This window comes from Vipera berus (assembly GCF_964194415.1).
Source record: "Vipera berus genome assembly, chromosome: 3".
Lineage (NCBI taxonomy): Eukaryota > Metazoa > Chordata > Lepidosauria > Squamata > Viperidae > Vipera > Vipera berus.
The window spans coordinates 187,796,520-187,818,127 of NC_138204.1; the positions used below are offsets into that span (position 1 = coordinate 187,796,520).

A 21,608-nucleotide genomic window follows, 5' to 3' on the forward strand; every position below is an offset into this window, starting at 1 on the left:
AAAATGGGAGGCGCATCACTGAGAGTTTCCATTTCAAACCCAATAGAGACGGGCTCCACATGCAAAAACAGCGAGTCCTTCATATTTTTAACTTGGTGCCCTGCCTCTCCCCCCACCCGAAAGAAATAAAAATAGCCAATCTTATCGTTCGACAATTTCGGGTTCATATAGTGAAAATAACAGGCTGAAACTGCATTGCTGGACTCGGTTTTTATTTTTAATATTTAAATAGTCAAGTACAGAGATTTTTTTGCACGTGGAACTGTGGAATCAAAGGAGCGGCGGGCGCTCCCTTGCTCATAACTTACTCTTTCCTATCATGCGTCCACAACTGCAAATCACTTTCTAAACCAGGGGTCTTCAAACTTGGCCCTTTTATGACTTGTGGACTTCAACTCCCAGAATTCCTCAGCCAGCAAAGCTGGCTGAGGAATTCTGGGTGTTGAAGTCCACAAGTCATAAAAGGGCCAAGTTTGAAGACCCCTGTTCTAAACTTTCTAGGGGATTTTTCTCACTTCCGCCCCTGGAGCAACGAGTGGGTACCGAAACATTTTCCTAACGACCATCTTGCATCCGCAGTTCCTTCCCTTTGCAGATGCCGGGAGCCGGAGCCGGAGCTGGAACAGCCCATTCCTCCCGTCATGCTCAGCGGTGCCGTTGGCGCAGTCACAGCCAGGACGGCCTGCTGGGCGGGGTTCAAAGCGGAGGGCGGCAAGCACCGCGGTTGAGGCTGGGGAGAGGGTCGCTAAGCGGAGCAGGATGGCGGCGGTCTGCGCAACTTCAGGGGAGCTCAGCCTTATGGATAAAGGCATTAAGAGGTGAGAACTGTAGGGAGGAAGTGGAAGCCCTGCAGAGGGGGTTTCCGAGCTTTTGTTAAATCCCGTCCGAGGTGTTGCGATTGCGAGGCGGCATCATTTTTGCACACTTAGGAGTGCTTCCCCTTCATCTGGTTGTCATGCAGAAAAGGGCTGTGTTACATTTCGGGAAACAGCCCCACCTTTGAAATCCCCCCCCTAATCCCCTGGCCATTTTAATGTAGACTGAGAGATGATAAGTCTGAATTGTTGGCCAAATACTATTTAGCCTTTTAAACTATTGGAAGAAATTTAAAAGGGATGCTTCACAGAAAGTGTGGTCTTCTTTATGTGGAAGAAGATGGCAAGTAAGTTGAGGCCATCCTGTTTTTTTAAAAAAAAGTCTTTCCATAATGTATAATTTAATATACATCTGCTATCATAAGGTCAGCTACCATGGAATTGATAGTATAGCATTAGATTTCTTCACTTTGGTGAAGAAAAATCCATCAAGGGCTGCAAGTCATGTTATATTTTTATTCATTAATATATATTTGATAAAGTAGACCACAACCTACTCCTTGGTAAGCTAGAAAAAGGTAGAATAGACAACATTACCACCAGATGGATCTGTAGCTGGCTGGCAAACCATACTCAACAAGTAGTCCTCAAGGGCACTACATGCACATGGAGAGAAGCATTGGGGTACCACAAGGTTCTGTCTTAGGCCCAGTACTCTTCAATATCTTCATTAATGACTTAGATGAGGGAATTGAAGGTGAACTCATCAAATTTGCAGATGAACCAAACTGACAGGCATAGCCAACACCCCACAAGACAAACTCAGGATCCAAAAAGATCTTGACAAACTTGAACAATGGGCCCTATTCAACGAAATGAGTTTCATTGTGTAGAAAAGTAAAGTTTTCCATTTAGGGAGGAAAAAACAAAGGTACAAGTACAGATTGAGCAAGACCTGGCTTAAAAACAGTAACTCTGAGAAGGACCTTGGAGTCCTAGTGGATGATCACTTAACCATAGCCAGCAGTGTACAGCAGCCGCCAAAAAAGCTAATACAGTCCTGGGTTGTATAAACAGAGGCATAGAATCAAGATCACGTGAGGTATTAGATCGCTTTATAAAACCCTAGAAAACACCTGGAATATTGCAGCCAATTTTGGTCACCATATTACAAAAAAGATGTTGAGAGTTTGGAAAAAATTCAGAGGACAGGACAAGAAACAATGGTTGGAAACTGATCAAAGAAAGAAGCAACCTGGAATTAAGGAGAAACTACCTGACAGTGAGGACAATTAATAGTGGAATAGCTTGTCCCGAGAAATCGTGGGCACTCCATCACTGGAGATTTTTAAAAAGAGGCTAGACAGTCAATTGTCTGAGATGATATAGGTTCTCCTGCTTAAGTAGAGGGCTGGACTAGAAGGCCTCCAAGGTCCCTTCCAATTCTATTCTATTCTATTCTAATTTGGATTACTGCAATGCCTTTGAAGATTACCTAAAACTTCAATTGATCCAGAATGTAATAGTTTGAACAGTAACTGGGACCCCTAGTTTGCTCTTGTAACACCTTTGTTACAAGCTGCACTAGCTTCCAGTTTCTTTCCAGGTGCAATTCAAAATGTTGGTCATAACTTAAAAGCCCTATATGAAACAGGGCCAAGTTATATGCTGGACTGCCTCTCTCTAAGGACATCTACCCATCCTATTGGGTCAGATAGGGTTGGCATGCTCCTAGTCCCTTCCCTTAAATGTTGCTATTTGAAAGGAACTAAGAGGCATGCCTTTCCCATGGCAGCCCTGTGGAACACTCTTCCTCATGAGGTTCAGCAGGCCTCTACCTTCCTAGCCCTCTGTAAAGCTTTGAACACCTGGCTTTTCCTCCAAGCACTGGGATAAGATTAGATGACTGCACAGAGAAGTTTGATTTGGCACAATAAGTATTTATTAATGCTAAAATCTTTCTCCAGAGAATCATGAAAATACTGGTGTATCTTGTATACAGTGTGGTTTTGATGGGCTTGAACACTTGGTACTTGTTATAAGTAGTCCTTGACTTAAACTCCCCTTTTTACAACCTTGTAATCCCTTAATTCAGGGTAGAGTCATAGCAACTGGACGGAGCTGAGTGTTTACTAGTTGGAAGCCCTTCTGATACCGCACAGAATTTGCATCAGATATTTTTTCTTTGCATCCTAAAGAACTCTTAACCTTCCAAGCCCAATTGAGCACCATATTTCTGTTGCTAAGCGAGGCAGTTGTTAAATTAATTTTGCCCCATTGTCTTACCTTTCTTGCTAAATTGTTAAGTGCTGCTTTTAAGTTAATTACATGATTATTAAGTAAATCTGGCTTTCCCATTGACTTTGTCAGAGGGTCACAAAAGAGGATCACATGATTCTGTGACTGCAACCATCCTAAATATGAGTCAGTTGCCAAGCATCTGTATTTTGATCAATTGACTGTCATGGTTCCAACAGATGAAACTCTTTAAAAGAGATTCGAGGCATTGTTTACCTTAAAGAATCTTTTATTCGAGAAACAAAGTATCGGCACTACATAGTTAAAGCCAAAAACTGAATCCCCCCCCACCTGGCACAAAGTATCAAAGCACAATTCCCTCCTCCAATTAACAGTCATAAATCACATTCCCCAATTAGCTTGAAGCGCGGGCTTTCTCCCCAGCTCTCCATCCCGCCAAATCTTTCTCAGCTCTGAGCGCAATAACCTTGATTCCCGCGGCTGAGTTGTTATGACTAACTGGACACTCATCCACATCCCCCCTCCCAGCATCATCTAGCTCTAAAAGCAAAAGAGAAAAAGCAAGAATATCCGATGTTAGCAGCGTTGACAGACCATGGGGAAACTGAAACATTTGTAAGTGTGAAAAATGGTCATAAGGCACTTTTCCAGTGCCATTGTAACTTTAAGTGGTCACTTAATGAACTGTTTGTTGTAAGTCAAGGACTACATGCACTTCAAAGTTTCTACATACTGCTAATGTTTTGTCATATGTTCTTCATTTGTAGTTTAGCAGAGCTACCTTTAAGTTCAGAACTTCACACACTCAACTTGCACTGTAACCTGATCTCCAGAATTGAAAGTCTTGATCACCTGTTGAACTTACAACATCTAGATCTGTCATCAAATCGCATACATTGGATTGAAGGGCTAAGTTCCCTTGCAAACCTGCGTACCTTAAATTTGGCTTGCAACTTGATAACCAAAGTGGAAGGTCAGTCCTTAGATCAAAGCTTGATGTTGCATTAATACAGGTTACCTTCCATTTGTGGGATGAACTAGCAGTGTTTCCCAAACTTGGCAACTACCAGAAGTGTTGACTTAAGGTCTAGAATGGCAATTCTAGGAAGTTCACACATCTTGATGTTACCATGATTGGGAAGCTCTGTGTAGAGAGGTTCTTAACTGTGGTCTGTAGATAAATTTCAGGGAATCTGTACATGAATGGGGAAAAACTGCAACTTTATTCGCTGTTTTTTTTTCCATTCAGTAATGTATGTCAGCAACAATCTGATTTATGATCTCTAGACTTCAAAAGTTTTCACTTTAATGAAACTCAGAAAAGATATTGTTATAAATTTAATGGATTAACAAAGAAGCACCTATATTGCTATAATTGTTATTTTTTAATATTTTGGTAACCATACATGGGCATAATTGATTTACATTGCATTTAAATACTTTTTTTTTTTAAAGAAGGTCCATAGATTTCACCTGGCTCTCAAAGGGGTTCATGACAGAAAAAGGTTAAGAATTCCTAAGATAGAGAAACCTTGCTAAAGGATTCTTGTTGATTCCCTTGCAGATATCAGTGCTGTCTCTCATACTGTTCTGAATGGCTTCTCAAGGTTCAAGACCCTCAGACAAAAGAATTAATAGTGCAGATTCCCCTTTCCCAGAGCTCCAATGGAAATGTCTAGACCAGTGTTTTGAAGATATGTTGACTTCACCTCACAGAATTCCCTCATCATACTGGCTAGGCGTATTCTGAGAATTGAAGTCCATATGTCTTCAAGTTGACAAGGTTGAGAAACACTGGTCTAGTGCAATATGTAATACTAGTCGAAAAGCTGGATCAAGCCTGTTTGAACTTTCCAAAGCTTGAAGATTTATTTGAAAATGAATTCATTAGGAAAACCATTTTTAAAGTAATAGCTGGAATTTTTATTTCTGAAACTGGAGAAATGGTAACTATTTGCTGCTTCATAGAAACCTGGGAGGGTCAACCACAGAATATTCTGAGTATACTGAAATATATTTACATTCCTAAAGCACTCTGCCACATCATTTAATAATGGATGCTGAAATAGAAATAGCTCTTAAGACCTGTCATATTCCTATTCCCCTTTCCCCCTTTAATTAGAGTTTTTGAATGCTGGAGATTTACATCATTTTTGTACACTTGACCCATTAAAAAGGATGCTTGTAGAGATTTAGCATTTTTAATGGCCTGTGCCTATTTGATACTAATGGTCTAGCAATACTTTTAAATTGTACCTTGCCCAGAGTCACAAATCTGTGAGGTGGGCAGCTATTTAAATATGTATAAAAATTATCAGAAGTACACTGCTGCTACAAGAAAACTGTGTGCGTTCTGCAGCTCTCCCTTCCTCCCTCTCCCCCAGGATTTCTAGTATGTTCTGAGTTCTTTGGCAGTCTAATGCCAAACCAGCTATAACTGAGTCAGAAGACTAAAATGGCTATGCTGAGGTTCACAATTAAAGCACATAATCAGATCAGGAATAAAAGAGATGGAGAGTTCAGGGAATCATAACCTTTGGTTAGCCTAAATTAATGGACCTTCGTAATTATCCTAATGTTAACTTATGATCCATTTATAAATGAAGGAGGCAGCAGGCTTACTTAGGATTTGTAAAGGATACTTAAAATAAAGGTAAAGCTATCAGAACAATAGCTCTTTAAGAGTTAAGCACAGAATGCTAATTGGATGTGGTAGAATGCTCACAGAATGGCTAGAAATTTTGAAGTATTTCAATCTGAAATACTTGTGGGGCTCACTTCTGATTGTTTGCTTATATAGTTGCTTTCATTTTAAAAAATTGTCTCTTCCCTAGGGCTGGAAAATCTATATAATTTAACTAAACTGAATTTATCTTACAACCGTATAGATGACCTTTCAGGTAAGAGATTTTCTGTTCAATCCTGTGAACATCTACTCAAACCTAAGCGTTACTGACTGTGAAGGAACTTATTTAGAAATACCTATGTGCAGAGCCTATCACAGTGATAGTCATGGTAGGCACAACCAATTGATGAAAGCCCTACCTTTCTTTATGTGCATGCAATGCATTTGATGCATAAATTAAAGAGAGTAGGATTAGGATTACTGGATGCATGCACCATTTTGAGGCCAAAGATGCTGACACCCCTGAATATGTTTGTGCCACTGCAGTTTTGGAGGTTATTAGAGCTGTTAGAAATAAAGGCAGTTTATCAACAGGACGAGCTCAATACATTCTAGTGTCTATAGCTATTGGCCTTATAAGGTATTCCAAGCAAGAGACACACCCAGATGTACTAGCTCTATTTTATTGTAACATTAACAGAATTTTGCAAGTTTGAAAGTACATTTCTCGTCCATTGCCTTTACAGCCCAAGAAATTAGGAAGGGTCCCTTCTGAGTTGCTTGCCATATCCACACTCCTTCTGAAGAATAAGCTGTGTCTTATCTGACTGTTGTCCTGGCTGTGTCTCTTCCTGTCCAAAACCATTCCCACATATTGTTACAATGGCTGAAAATCCAAATGGTGCCTGCTCTGTGATGATCTCATAATGTATTGACAAATTGTCATTCTTGGTTCCTAAATCAGTGCCCTCCTTGAATTAGTCTCTCTCTCCCCTGTTCCTTGGTTTGGCAAAATCTGCTTTGCAATCATAATTGTTTTGTGGAGATATGCACAACCCTTTTCCAAAAAAAAAATTAAAATAAATTTGGAATACTTTACAAAAGAAGGAGAACCTTTTTCCTATTTTAATTAAACTGTGCATAGACAGATGATTTTTTGACATTTCAACCTTTATTATTGACTTTATTTTTTATAGGACTTCTTCATCTTCAAGGACCCAACTATAAAATTAATTATATTGAACTTCACAGCAACTGTGTAAATAACATTAACCATTTACTTCAGTGCCTTAGTGGGCTGCAATACTTGACTAATCTTACTTTGGAGAAAAATGGAAAAAGTAACCCAGTGTGTGCCAAAATAGGTAAGAGTGTTGCAATTGTTCAGGTGGATAGGATAAAATCTAGTGCAAATGAAAATAATTTGGAAAAGCATTTGGAGGCTTTTCACAATGCAGTTGTAAAGTAATTTCTTTTATTATCTGAAGGCTACAGAGAGATTCTCCTTCAGGCTTTACCTCAGCTGTCCATCTTGGATGGGAAGAATATATTTGGTGAACCGGTTAACTTAATGGAACCAAACTCATCTGATTTGAAGTGCTTGGAAGATCTCTTGAGCTGTTTAGTTTCATCTAGTTATACAGATGAAGAGGTGCTGTAAATTAATATATTTTTTCCTTTTATTTGAACTTATAAAATTAGTTTTTTTTCTCTTTATGACTTAAAATTTTTAATTTTTTTAATAGACTTATGTTAATTTGCCAATAATAACACCACGTATTGATCAAGTATTAGCCCAGTTTCGCCAGAGGGCAAAGATGTCAGCTTGGACTACCACTAGTTCTTCCACTGAAATAATGTCATCTTCTGAGCCAGAAAAAATTAAATTTGATAATGACTCAAGGATAAAAAAACTAGAAGAACAGATATCTCACCTCCTGCAAAAGGTAGTAAGTTTTAATGTTTTTTTTAGTTTAGCTTAACAAACGTTTGTTGTTATATTTTCATTTGCATCATATTATTCCAATAGAACAAAATATATGTAGCTCAGGGTTGAACTGTATTTTTTGATAACATTGCCTGGGTATCCATTTTGTTGGAAAATATTGTATAGGTAGTCTATTCCTTTTTCTGGTGTTATGGATTGCTTCAGTGTGTTTGTACTTGTCTGACTAATGTTTTTACTTGGCTCCTCTTGTGGGAGATTGGGTTGTTACTTTGGTAATGGAGTACTTTGTTAGTGTAGTTTGCTTTTCAATGTGTTTTTTATTTCTAAAAACATATTAACCTTTCCTGGATTAGCAGAGGAAACAACAGCAAAAAAGGGAACAGGACCAGATAAGAATTCCTAATCAACATATTCTTATTTTCAGGTTACTAATTCTTCAAAAGCTGATGTGACTGTGAAAGCCAAAAAAGAAACTGATTTTGCCTCAGAGAGTGGTAGTGAAAGCGGAAAAGAGAATAGAAAAACAATTAAAAGGAGCAAGTTGCCTAATTATCGGAAAAGCACTTTATCAACCAAGTTCCATTCTCAAAGGGGCAAACTGTCAGCCAGGTATGATATCTTAAGTCTTAATTCAGTTATCAATGCTTTCATATTCACATGTAGTCTGTTACTCTTTTATGAAGATAAGTAATTTGCAGAATTGAATGTAACTTGATTTTCATGAAAATGAGACTAATTAATGGTGAAGCCTAATAGTGATAGATCTTATCTTTGACCCTTTCTACAAATCATTTCTATTTTTTCTCTTGTAACTTGGATAACAAAGCTAAAGTTCAAATGTAGCTGTTGAAAATTGGTGGTTTGGGATTCATTTTATTTACTGCCTGAAAAGCTAATCCAGTGGTATATTTGCAGAAATTATAGAAAAGATACATTGTTTGGAGAAATTTACCTGTGGGATAGCCCTTATAGCTTTTAATCCCTTTCTAATTACTTTGTGGCCCTTTAAAAAATGCCCACTTGATATTCTGGAAAGCTTTTATCCATTCCAATATGTGAATTCAATTTCTATTTCACTTTAGAGAACAAGAGAAATACTTCATCAAGTCTAAGTTGCAAGAATCCCACATCAAAGAGGAAGAAAATTCAAGCCCAGCTTCCGAAATTGCAAGCTTGAAGAAATTGGGTGGGCAGAAAAGTCAAATGAAAAAACTAAAAAATGTGGATACTGATATTCAAGAAGAATTTACTTACAGGGTAGCTATATTTATTATTCTGAAATGATGTGAGCCTGCGAATTTTTCTTTTTTTGCTTTGTAGAATTGATATAAACTTTAAAATAAAATTGGGGTAGCTTTTGTTGTAATATTTATTTATTTATTTAGTTACATTTATATACCGCCCTTTCCCTGAGGACTCAGGGTGGTTTACAGGGAATTAAAAATCCAACATACAAAAGTTAAAAACCAGATTAAAAAATATTAAATTGACCCTGTACTCTTAAAAACCCCAATTAAAAATTTCTCCTCAGCCTGGGCCCGAGAGCTCAAAGAGCCAGGTCTTCAGGCCCCGGCGGAATGATCGGAGGTCGGGGGCAGTTCTCAGTTCTAATAGAAGCAAGGGATTTTTGATACATTACTAGTTTGTTTCAAAAAAGGGATTTTGTTCTTATTTAGGCACTAATTCAAGAACTAGATCAGGAGAGAGAGAAGCGATGGAAAGCTGAACAAGCTGAAAAGAAACTGAGTGAAAGCATCAAGCAGCTGCAGAACCAGGCCAAAGAAGAAAAAGATATTCAAAGTCTAGCTGTTTACACTACAGATAGGCGAGTACTAGCATACTCTATAATTTCTTTTGAGTTGACAATATGTGGTTGCAATTCACTTGGAATTTGTTCATTTCTACATTCTTAAGCACTTGAGAGTAGTAAAATATGACCAGCAAATTGTTGAACTCACTACATCTTTCAAATTACAGTGTTTCCAAGTTCTAAGGAGACATTACTTTTGGCATTTCTTTCAGTGAATTTGATGGATATTACTAGATAAGAAAATGGCCTAGGCATGGCAGAGCGAGGTGATCCTGCCCACAGTACTTCAATGAGTTCAGTACTTCAATGAGTACTTCAATCTGCAAGTAACTCCCTGGTCAATTTGATCTTGCAGGGACGGTACACACTCCAGGTGTCTTCAATTAAACCTTTGTAATTTATCAGGACCCTGGAACTGCCCTTACACTATATTAATGCCTATCCTTTGGAATGAGGTTCTCTCCAAAATCTGGATGGTCCATGTTCTGCACATTACTAGCTGTCCAAGGTTTGATTCTCTTGCATTATGATTTAATCAAGAACATCTCAGTTCAGATATGCCTTGAACAGAATAGTTGTTCTGACATCTCTTCATTTGCTCATTCAAGAGTTTAAATAGCTGTTTGAATTAAAATAATGAAGTTGTTGTGGGAAGGATAGGAGGAATGTGTGTTGGATATGTTCATCACGTTGAATTATTTCTAAAAATAAGGTGGAATATAAATAAATATACCATCCACATATATGTTTCTCAGGTTAAAGGAACTGATTTTGAGAGAAAGAAGTGCAAAGACAAGACTCCAGGCTGATATTCAGCAACTGAAAGAAGAAGCTGAAAAACTTGGTAAGGCGCTAGAGCGGTCCAAACACAAAGAAGAGGATCAACAAAAGGCACTACAGACTTTAGAAGAAGCTCTCTCCATGCTGGAGTCACAAAAAGCACAGCAGCAAGCTTCAGAGGTATAATTGTTAGTTCTGGATATAAAAAAAGACTGTGTTAATATTGCAGTTAAACATTGCTTTTTGAAAGAAAAAAATTAATGCCATCACAAATGTACTTGATATATAAAGAATAACTCTATTCTTCCTTGAATGTAGTCAGATGAATTGATTATATAGATTTTTGGAGCACGTTTTAAGATAAGTTCATCAGAATGATAAAGAGTCAATAGTGTTTGTGTTTTGATATTGGATCAAAATAGCTCTGCTGATTCAATCCAAAAACTTTACATTCTTGCTTCCACAGTGGCCAAGAGTTATAATAGGCTTGTGAAACCAGGTAATAATTTGTGAAAATTAAAAGAAAATGTAACATTTGTTAATTGCACTATGGGAAAACTTGCTACTGTTCAAGAATATCTGCTTCTGCTATCAAGCTTTGAAATTGTGATCATTTCTCTTGCTGTTATTTCAAACATTACAGATGAAAAGGATTCAAAGTGCAGAACTTAAAGCATCAGCAGCCGAGAGAGAAGTACAATTACTTCGAATATCTCTTCAGCAACAAAAAGAAAAGGTGGAACAAGTCCACGAACTCCTAATGCTAAGAGAACAGGAACACAGGTACATGTTTCCTGATAATCCAGCAAAGATATGTAGCATGTTTGAGTAGGTGAGGAACAGCTCATTTTACATTTTTGAAACTTTGAATAAATTCTGGCTGTCTCCAACCTCTAGGAATAGCAATAGCCTAAAAACCTACAGCTACACTCTGCCAGAAATTATCTAGAACCAAAGACAAGATACAGAAGGATGAAAGAAACAATGTAATCTACAAAATCAACTAACAATTGCAGCCAATTCTATGTGGGACAAACATAATGTCAATTAAAAAAACACTGGCTGGCAGTTAAATGTCACAATTCCAAATTCTTAATCTCTGCCAACAAAACAACACCAGTTCGATTGCAGCAAACACAAAAATCATTGGCCATGCTACCACCCACCACACTCATGAGTTCATCAAAGCCTGGCACTCCACAAGCAATTCCATCAACAGACACATTGACCTACAACCAGCCTACAATTGGCTTTTATACTGTTTTTTTGTTTTGACTATACCTACTTTCTAGAACTCAATTCCCAGCATGCCAGCCCAAAACATATGTACCCTTCTGTTTTAAAAGGCTGGTGTGTAAGCTTGAAAGATAACAGAAAGTCCTTATGGCAGAAATGGTGGTTCTATAATGGAATTGTAATCCATCCAACTGGAATATTTATGAAATCCTGGACTGTACTTTGTGTCTCCATATCAAACGTGGGCTTCTTAGAAGTACAGAATTTTGCTGTTTGCAATTTCTGTTTATTTTAATGTATTCTGTCTTGTTGTTCCAGAAAAGAACTAGAAACCAGAGTTACGTTAAATGGCTCAGAATTTCAAGAAGCTCTGAAAAAAGAAGTAGCTAGAGAAGAACAGAAACATAAAAATCATATTAAAGAACTACAGGAAAAACTTCATCTATTAAACCAGAAATATAAGGATCTAGAGGATGAGTTCCGTGTAGCCTTAACTATAGAAGCCAAAAGATTTTCAGAGGTAAGAAGAGGAAAATATATGGGGAAAGAAATCATAGGAGTTATTTTGGTCTTCAGTTTCAGTAGATACTGAATTGTCTAAGCTACATTGAAAACATGTAAGGTTGAGGTCTCTGATTCTATTTCTGAAAATTGTGTTTTATTTGAAAGCTTTCAAAACCTAAGGTCCCTATTAATAAGCTGCTAATATTATCACCAATCATGCAGATTTTAAAATGGCATTTGTACAAGTGACATATAATAAGACTGCAGTCTTTTTCCGACAACCTTTGTCTAAAAGGTTAACAGATATTTAGAATGTTCTCTTGATCTCTCTTAACTGAGATAAATGTTTTTCAGTGTTCAAGGTGCAGGTGAAGGATGAAAAGAAAGTGGTTTGGGTTCTTCTGATACAGGCTATGTGTTCTTCTCCCCGGAGTTCCTTTCCTACACCCCAGGTTTACAGTTCTAGGTAGATTTTTGTATATTAATTCTTTCTAACCAGAATTAAAGTTTATTTAGTAGAAATGAATTCATTGCCCATTCTGAGTTAAGAATAAATGCATGTGTACATCACAGTGATTCAAATGTATGAAAGACAGTCAATTGATTTAAGTCTCACTAAATTTTAAAACAATTTTGCTATTTGATCCAGTTCTTCAAATGTCCTTCAGTTTTATAAAGCTCTTAGCTTCATCCTTCTCATTCTCATAATACTTCTTAGAAACTTGGAGGAATCATTGAGGAGCTATGAAGGATTAGTATAATCATTGAAAGAGCTTCCTGTAGATTAGTGGAATGATTTTCTTTAAACACCTTGGCAAATGTATACTGCCTGCGTGGTCACCTCAGATCCTAAAAGTATTGTGACTGGGATAATAATTTCTGAACCGTATTTTCTCAAAAGTAGAACAAAACAAGAAACCCCCCCCAGCCTTTTAGAAGAAAAACTTATTCATGAAACTTTGAAGCAGTGCATTTTTAAAAGAAATGTATTGCAAGTAAAAATTTAAAATACAATCAGTTTCATTTGTTTAAATGTTTCTTATTCTGATATGTTTTAAATTAATAGATGGCCTGAACTGTTCTTTCATGTGCAGGTTAATATTGCATGGTGGATGCATTTTTAAATTGAATGTCATTCATTAAAATGTTATGCTGAACACCTTATTTGAATATTTTGTTTTCTTGCTAAAATAGGTTAAAGAAGGCTTTGATAGACTCACTACTGAGCTGGCAGAGCATAAACAAGTTCTTCTCCACTCTCAGCAAAAGGAAAAGCAATCTGCTAATTTGATCCATGAGCTGACATCTGTGGTGAAAGAACAAAAAGATAAAATCACAGAATTAATCAAATCAAAGCAAGACATAGTGTACAACTTGAAAGTATGCCTTTTTAGATACAACTGTTATATATTGTGTTCTGTACATTGTATTTTGTGATGATTCAGAAACATACTTTAATAACAATAACAAAACATTTTGTGATGCTGCACTTTATTTTGATTCCAGCTCAGTGCAATGAAAGCATTTTGTATGATCATTAAGTATTGATGCTAAAAATTTCAAGGAAATACAGATTTATATGAAATAATTGAGAAAAATTAATAATTCATTGTCATTCATGTGTGAAAAAAATATGGTTTCTTACCATGTGGGTGAGTTACAAGAAAGTTAAAATTTGCATGCTTCATCATCCCATCTCTCATGAGATTACCTATAAAGCCCTAAATGGCATGGGTCCGGATTACTTACGGGATCACCTGCTGCCGGCATCATCTTCCCTTCGTCCTGTGCGCTCCCACAGAGAGGGCCTCCTCAGGGTGCCGTCGGTCAGAGAGTGTCGGCTGGCGGCCCCCAGGGGGAGAGCATTCTCTGTGGGCGCACCAGCCCTTTGGAATCAATTACCGGTTGAGCTCCGGATGGCTCCCGACCTTCGCTCTTTCCGCCGTGATCTGAAAACCTACTTATTTGAACAGGCCGGCCTGGTCTAAGGGTTTGGGGTATTTTTAACTATTTATTGTTAGGGCTAAATTAATGTAATCTTACTTTTAACTTTTGTATGTAGTACTTTTATTGCCCTGTACACCGCCCTGAGTCCTTCGGGAGAAGGGTGGTATAGAAATTCAATTCAATTAAATTAAATTAAAAATTATTCATGATTCCAAGCTGGTGATGAAAAGCTTTTCCACGATGAAACATATCCTTGTGACTGGAGCACAGGCAGTTATAGAGAACATGTATACTTACCTTGCTCTGTACACCGCCCCGAGTCCCTCGGGAGAAGGGCGGTATATAAAAACAAACAAACAAATAAATAAATAAATAAATGTAAAGTACCTCTCTTGAAAGCAGATGCAGAAGAGAGAAGGAGGAAAGAGTGTGCTTGTGTATCTAGGAGAAATGTCTAATTAATAAAGATGGATCTATTGTATGGATGGAGCAGAATAGAGTAGGGTAAGATGGTATATGTTTCAAAACTTGGAAAATATTTACTTTTCAACCTGGGCAGCAAAAGGGAGCCTTTTTATTCTTTAGGATTTCTTTTTATTCTTTAGCTTTCACTATTTCATTGCCCTTGATTAAGTGCTTCGTCAGGTTTCTGCTTTTCTAAATCTACAGTTAAGGTCACAGGAGCTCAATTAATAGATGCAAGAACTGTTTTCCTTCAATGACATTAGTTTCTTCTAGAAATCTCAACTAAAGATCTTACTACTGTCAGTAATAAATGATTATAAATAAGCTGCAATATGTATGTAAAGAACTTTGTTTTTAGAATATCAAGAGTTGTTTGTTTCTATTTTTTTTCTTTTTACTTTTGTGTAAAGAGTCGGATACAAACTCTTGAAAATATGGTAGAGGAAGACCAACAAAAGACAATTCAACTTGAGCTTCTTAAGCAGGAAAAGTCAAAACTTATCTCCCAACTAACAGCTCAGGAGTCTGTAATTGATGGATTAAAAGCAGAAAGAAAAATATGGGGAGAGGAGCTGGCACAGCAAGGTAATTATTCATTTATCCTTTATCTAACTCCGCTAGAAGCAAGCAGGTTTATCTTTGTGCCTAATTCCCTGTAAAAGCCACAAAACTAAAGTCTAATTCTATACATAGAGAACTGCCTATTCCCACCTTCCTGAAAGATCACCAAAGTAGAGAGAATGCAACATGTCCCCTTACATTTGCTAGGAAAAAAAGGCATCTCCAAGAATCTTGGTTGGTGAACGGCTTTGAGAAATCAAAATTTTCTGAATATGGGATCAAAATACAACAGTTGGCTATGTACCTCAATTGTACAGCATATACACCTACTTAGGAGATAATTTCTCATGGATTGTGCTATTATGTTTACAGTGCTCCACAAAACTATGCTTTCCTAAGATGCATCTAAGATGTGTTGACGTTAACTCCCAGAATTCCCCAACCAGCATGCCAACTGAGGAATTCTGGGGATTGAAGTCCACACATCTTAAAGTTGCTGAGGTTGAGAAACACTGGTCTAAAGAGAACATTTAGAAATACCATGATTCCCTAGATACTGCTTTCCAAGCCATTATTTGAAACACAGCATAGTTCTTTTGACAAGACTTGGATGGGTTTTGTCTCTGTCCAAAATAGGTTGGCATAAATAGTAACATTTGCTCCTCTTCAAATTCCAAACAGCTTAGAGTAAATGACCAATGGCAATCAGTTTCCTAGCCACTGACACACTAGGGAAAAAGCAATGATAATTATCCACTGCAGGAGGAGACTGGTCATATCATCAACTGCAATATCTAAGAAAGTGGCTGTTTTGTTTTTCAGCTACAGGGAGAGAAAGTAGTAATTGTATTTAGAGTTACTAGATAGACCAAAAATCAGAGAAGGATCTAATTATCTGCTTAAGTCTACTATTTTCAAGAATAAAAATGGAATGATATTTTTTTTTATTTTTCTGCAGGATCCAATCTAGGTCGGTCTCCAGGACCAGAGGTTTAGTCTTCTAAGCTTCTGGACTTAGGCTGGAGGCCATCCTCAGGCAACTTCTCTCTAACAGAATGTCTCTCTCACACATTCTGCTAAAAAGAAATACCTTGAAGATGGGCTCCAGCATGAGTCTGAAAGCTCAGAAGACTACATCTCTGGTCCTGGTGACCAACCCAGATTGGATCCTGCAACATTATCCTGGGACACATATATTTGCATTCATTCATTTTGGTTTTCTGTTTGCTTGATACCTTTTGAGGCATATATGTAGGCTTCTGGATATTCCGAACCTGTAGTCCAGTTATGGTTACATTTCTAAGCAGATGGATTGCCTGTAAAAGCAGAAGGGCAGGCCACAACCTGAATAAATGGATCTGGTATTTAAAACCAGTCTGCCATTGCTGATCAAGCTGTAGATCTGCAGTGATCTTTCTTATATAATTTCAGTGTTTACTGTACCACAAGCACCAATGTCTCTGTTTTCCTCAGGAGCTTCTCTTGCTCAAGATCGGGGAAAATTGGAAGCCAAAATAGAAGTTCTAACTAGTGAGACTGAAACTTTGAAAAAACAAAACGAATCTCTCAATGATGCTTTGCAGATTAAGTCTAAAATTGTGGAAGATCAAACCGAAACTATTAGAAAGCTGAAAGAAGTAAGGGTGCTCTTCTATTTTATAACTATCATAAATAGTTTAGACTAGATCATAACTCAGTTTAAGCCTTGATTATTGAATAAGACACTGTTGAATCATAACATGCTAATCCTGAATGAAATTGATCATTGCACTGTGTGAACCCTGACAATTGTAAAGCAGGGATATTGATACAACAGGGCTTTATACTCTTATTTTGGGGCATTGGAAAGCTGCAGTGGACATGATGGTATAGCTACATGAACAGATTGAATATTGTTTTTATTTTTTATTTGTTATGCTTTCTGCTTGTGCATTGTCTTAATTGTTACAGAGGGAAATTGGTGTAGATATCAGCACTTTTTTTACAGTTTGGTGGCTCAGTGGGTTAGGACGCTGAGCTTGTCGATCAGAAGGTCGGCAGTTTGGCAGGTTGAATCCCGAGTGTCGCGTAACAGAGTGAGCGCCTGTTACTCGTCCCAGCTTCTGCCAACCTAGCAGTTTGAAAGCACGTAAAAAAAATGCAAGTAGAAAAATAGGGACCACTACGGTGGGAAGGTAACAGCGTTCCGTGCGCCTTTGGCGTCTAGTCATGCCGGCCACATGACCACGGAGATGTCCTTGGACAAGCACTGGCTCTTCGGCTTTGAAACGGAGATGAGCACCGGCCCCTAGAGTCGGAAACGACTAGCACGCAAGTGCGGGGGAACCTTTACCTTTACCTAACCACTATCAATCTTATATTGTTTTAATTCATTGTGGTAAATAGTTTTAATGGGTTTTATTTTATTTTTATTTTTGTTAATTATAAAAGCTGCCCAATCATTAGGTGAATAAATAAATGCTGTTAAATAGAAAAGTCTTTATAAATAACGTTTGGAGTCAATCACATCATGATTAAAAATAGTTTTGCTGAGTGCAAGGATAGGTATTAAATAGAAAAAGTAGTTTAAAGATTTTGGTTGGATTAAGTCTCATGAATTTGTGAGGTTGTGCTGGTAATAAGGTATTTTACAAAAATACTCTTTTTCCTATTTGTTACTCCTTTTCAAAGTGGAAAGAATTATGAAAGTTATGTGATGAATAAGAAATTTTAAATTCATTTCATTCTAAATGTATAATTAAAACATTTTACTTTGAAGGCCTCACAGAACCGAGATGAGCAGATAAGAAAGCTTCGTGAAGACAATATTGAAACACAGAAGAGACTTCAAGTACAACTACAGGAAAAAGATGCACAGTTAGATAATTTACTGGAAAAATTAGAAAGGCAAAATGAGAGAAAAGAGGAACTTAAACATCAATTGCAAGAAAAGGATGCCGAGCTGAATGATATCAAGGAATCCTATAGGTGCTTAAAACCAATATCCTCTTCTACACACATTGAAATATTATGGACCATATTCATTCGTGATGGGAGGAGAAACTAAGGTTAAACCATTAAGCTCCTTTTCCCATTTGTAAACCTTGACACTGTCTGGTGGAAAGCCTCGCTTAATAAAGTAGGATTTTTCATGGATTATAGGCAATCTCTGAAGCCACTTAGAACATATTTATTATATTTCAGTGTGATGAATAAAAAATGGCAAGATAAAGGTGGATTGCTGAGCAAGTTGGAAGCACAAGTTAAACAAATGAAAGAAAACTTTGATATCAGGGAACAGCAGTTGAGAGAGGAAAGAGATAAAAGTCTTCAAGCTCAGAAGTAAGTATTTTGATAAGGTCAACGCACAATGTTAAGGTAAGATTTTTTAAACTACAGGTATGAATGAATAAGCATAGACCATTTTATCTGAATACTAATTAGCCAAAATTCAAGCTTAAGTCACAAACTCTGGTTAATTTTATTTAAACCAAGATGTTAGTCAGTTGGCTAAGGTGCTGTGGTCAAAACATTAAATGTCAGTTCTGGTTTACAAGGATGAGGGGTATTTTGAGGGTTGTCTCTGTTTCAGTATGAAGGTCAGAAATGTCTCTGTATGCAATTCATTCACATGATGATTTAATAAACTAGAGCCTTTGTTTTATATGTGAATGAAGTGATTGTGTAGGCTTTTCTGCTTGTGTTATAGTGACTTTTTATGCCATACACTTAACATTCAGAACTCATTAGATCTCGTATGCGATTTTAGAGAAAGGAATTGTTTGTAGTGTAATTCATGAAGACTGCGACCATTTATTACTTTGGATTGCTGTCTGTTTTTTTTATTTTTTGAAGCAGACGTTTCAAAGGACCAGATTAAATTAGGAAGTAGTTTTTGAGCACAGCTTTTTTATATCCTCTAGGTTACTTAGTTAGAGTTGCACCTTAATAGAAATAAGTCACCTATTGGTATACTTCTTGCTATTATCTTTGGAAAAACAGCATTTTCATGCATTACTTGAAGCAAAGCAGTTTCTGTATTTCTCATCCCTTCTTTTTTAAGACTATTTAAATACATGTTATTCTTTTTACCAGCTTTCATTGAAAATATACAAAATTAAGTTTTCTCTTTTAATGTGATTTTAAATAATACATATGGATTTAAAAATGGTATTTGTAAACAGTCTTAATAGAATGTTAATACCGTAGTGTAGTCTAGATTTAATGACAGACATATATTCTTAGAATTATTCTTTATTGTAAGGAAGATGTTTATGTGTTATGTGTATTTTCTTTTCTGTAGTTTCCCAAATCTATTTCAACAAGCCCTTACGTGAGACACTGTAGAGTAGAGGGGAATATAATTTTTTTACTTTCTGATACAGAGGCATTATTGGATTTCACTTAATAGATATACCCAATATCAGAAATTAAACATTATGATGGGATAGAGGAAATTTAAGAATGTAACTTGTTTAGGATTATGATGGAAAAACTTCATTCTATGGATGATGCTTTCCGAAGACAGCATGAATCAACCATTGCAGCACATCAAGCAGAACTGCTACAACTAGCAAATGAAAAGCAGAAACAAATTGCGGCAGCCAATGAAAAGGTAACTGTGCTAAGCAGTTGAAATCAGTTATATGATAGTCAAATGAGTTTGCTAGCAAAAGGGATCAAATGTTTACCTTTTTAAACTATTGCCTTTGCTTTTCTTTTGGAAAAAAGTTTAGGATTCAAGAATCAGATTCTTTACAAGGAAGAAGTACGAAGGAAAGAACTTGGCAGCTTTTTTCTCTATGAAATTGTTCAGTTAGGTTAATAGAAAGGTTAGATGTTGACAAGGAAAAGCAAAAAGGTGGATAGGTTGGGTTATGAAACTGATCAGAACATGTATTTGCTAGAGATAAAATTAGTTCATGTTTCCAATACAAGAATGCGTTTTTTAAAAAAACCCAGGGATAAAAGACTGTATGTGTGGGTGAGAGAGAGAGAGAGACAGACAGACAGACAGACAGACATGCATGCATGGCTTTTATCCAGGTAATCCTTGTTTAGCAACTACATTTGGGACTGGCAAAATAGTTGTTAAGTGAAGGGGTTGCTAACTAAAATGGTGACTGTGCTTATTATCTTACTTCATTCAGTTTTCCTTTGCTTTACAGCAGGAGTCCCACTCCTGGGCCATGGCCCATTTGGAACTGGGCGAGCTATTGTGCATGCAGCTCCATTTGCGTGAGCGACACACCCTCATGTGTGTAGCTCCATTTGTGCGAGTGGTGGGTCCCTGTGCCCACAGCTTGCACAAATGGAGCTGCAAGTACACACACCTGCCACTCACATGGAACCATCCCCTCTCTCTCCCTCCCCCCACCCCCGGTTCTGCCAAGTCCAAAAAGTTGGGGACCACTGCTTTACAGGCCTGAATAGATTGTAAATGGAAAGACTGGTTGCAAAGTTACTTTTTCATCACCATTGTTACTGTGAATGATTACTGAAAGGGCCAAACAGTTGCCAAATGAGGATTACCTATATGTGGTCTCTAGAAAATATGCTGTTGGCAATTCTGTACTTTCCTGCCTCCATGGTATATCTTTAACTGATTTCAGACCTGGGTTTATTGATACGTAATAACTATATGAACAACATTTATTTCAGGTTTGCCAGGTTGAAGAAGAAATGCGTCAGTTACTACAAGAAACTGCAAAGAATAAAAAGGCTATGGAAGAGAAAATAAAATGGCTAACAGTTGCTTTGAGTGATATTCAGCAAGGACTCTGAGATACATCTATAGCACACTTTTCATTTGTAACCATCATTACACATTGTTTGATGATAGGAAATGCTGCCTGTTGCCATAAGTTATATTTGTACTTTATGTAAATATTTTCAGAATAAAAGTTTCCTTTTGTTAAACTATCAGTGACCTTCTAGAAATTTCTGTATGAAATTCACTACATCAAACACGAAAAACTTTCCTTCCATTAAAGCTAAAAAGTATAATATATTAGAAATAGAAGATTGGAAGTGATTAAAAGATAAGAATTTCATTCATTAAAGGTTATATAGCCTTAAAAATGACAATATTGCATCAATTGGATCTAGGTATTACAATCCTATGTTTTACTGATTATTCTGAAATTAGTTTTATGAAAATCATTGGGACTTACTGTCAATAAGCTCAAAGATCAAGGTTGGCAATCCCTGAAACTAAAGTGCCCAGGGTTGCTCTGTGAGTGAAATGGGTGGTCTCTAAATTTGATATATAAATAAGTAAAATAAAGTTAAAAAATTACTTGTTTGTGGCATGTATCGTTGCTATTTTATAATTCTAAGAGGATGAAATAATTTCTTTTTTACTATATGCCTGAATAAGAAATTCTATATATAAATGTATAATTCTATGTATAAATCTGAGATTTTGACTAGAGGAGATTTCAGAATATCAGTAGTATATGTAATGGAAAAACAGTATGAATTTTGATTTCTTTTTCTACAACTTCTTTTATTAAATATTGAAATATGGTTTTATTGCCTTTTAAGAAGATGAAAAAAGACGGCAGAGTTGTACAAATGTCTACAAGATACATTAAGTGTACCTTTGAAAGATGTGTGTAATGAACTTTTATTGGAGGCTAAACTCATAAATACATGGACAGAAGCAAATATTACTTT

At 36.8% G+C, this 21,608-nt stretch overlaps 1 protein-coding gene across 1 annotated transcript; it reads left to right on the forward strand.

Moving 5' to 3' along the window:
* Window positions 1–708: 708 nt before the first annotated feature.
* On the forward strand, window positions 709–20,850 carry LRRCC1 (leucine rich repeat and coiled-coil centrosomal protein 1). Its single transcript, XM_081323005.1, has 19 exons — window positions 709–818; window positions 3,842–4,047; window positions 5,909–5,974; window positions 6,897–7,064; window positions 7,188–7,351; window positions 7,446–7,646; window positions 8,073–8,257; window positions 8,731–8,905; window positions 9,325–9,473; window positions 10,214–10,418; window positions 10,882–11,021; window positions 11,793–11,994; window positions 13,173–13,358; window positions 14,801–14,975; window positions 16,425–16,588; window positions 17,710–17,918; window positions 18,135–18,272; window positions 19,410–19,545; window positions 20,592–20,850. Exons 1-19 carry the CDS (start codon window positions 760–762, stop codon window positions 20,712–20,714), a joined length of 3,051 nt encoding a protein of 1,016 aa, XP_081179131.1. The 5' UTR covers window positions 709–759; the 3' UTR covers window positions 20,715–20,850.
* Window positions 20,851–21,608: the final 758 nt, after the last annotated feature.

Bases quoted from the DNA above. Each gene is read 5' to 3' on its own strand.
- LRRCC1 (XM_081323005.1), top strand. From the start codon at position 760: ATGGCGGCGGTCTGCGCAACTTCAGGGGAGCTCAGCCTTATGGATAAA. The intron at 9,474-10,213 runs GCGAGTACTAGC...TATGTTTCTCAG, and splicing joins GCTGTTTACACTACAGATAG to GTTAAAGGAACTGATTTTGA. The intron at 13,359-14,800 runs GTATGCCTTTTT...TTTTGTGTAAAG, and splicing joins ACATAGTGTACAACTTGAAA to AGTCGGATACAAACTCTTGA.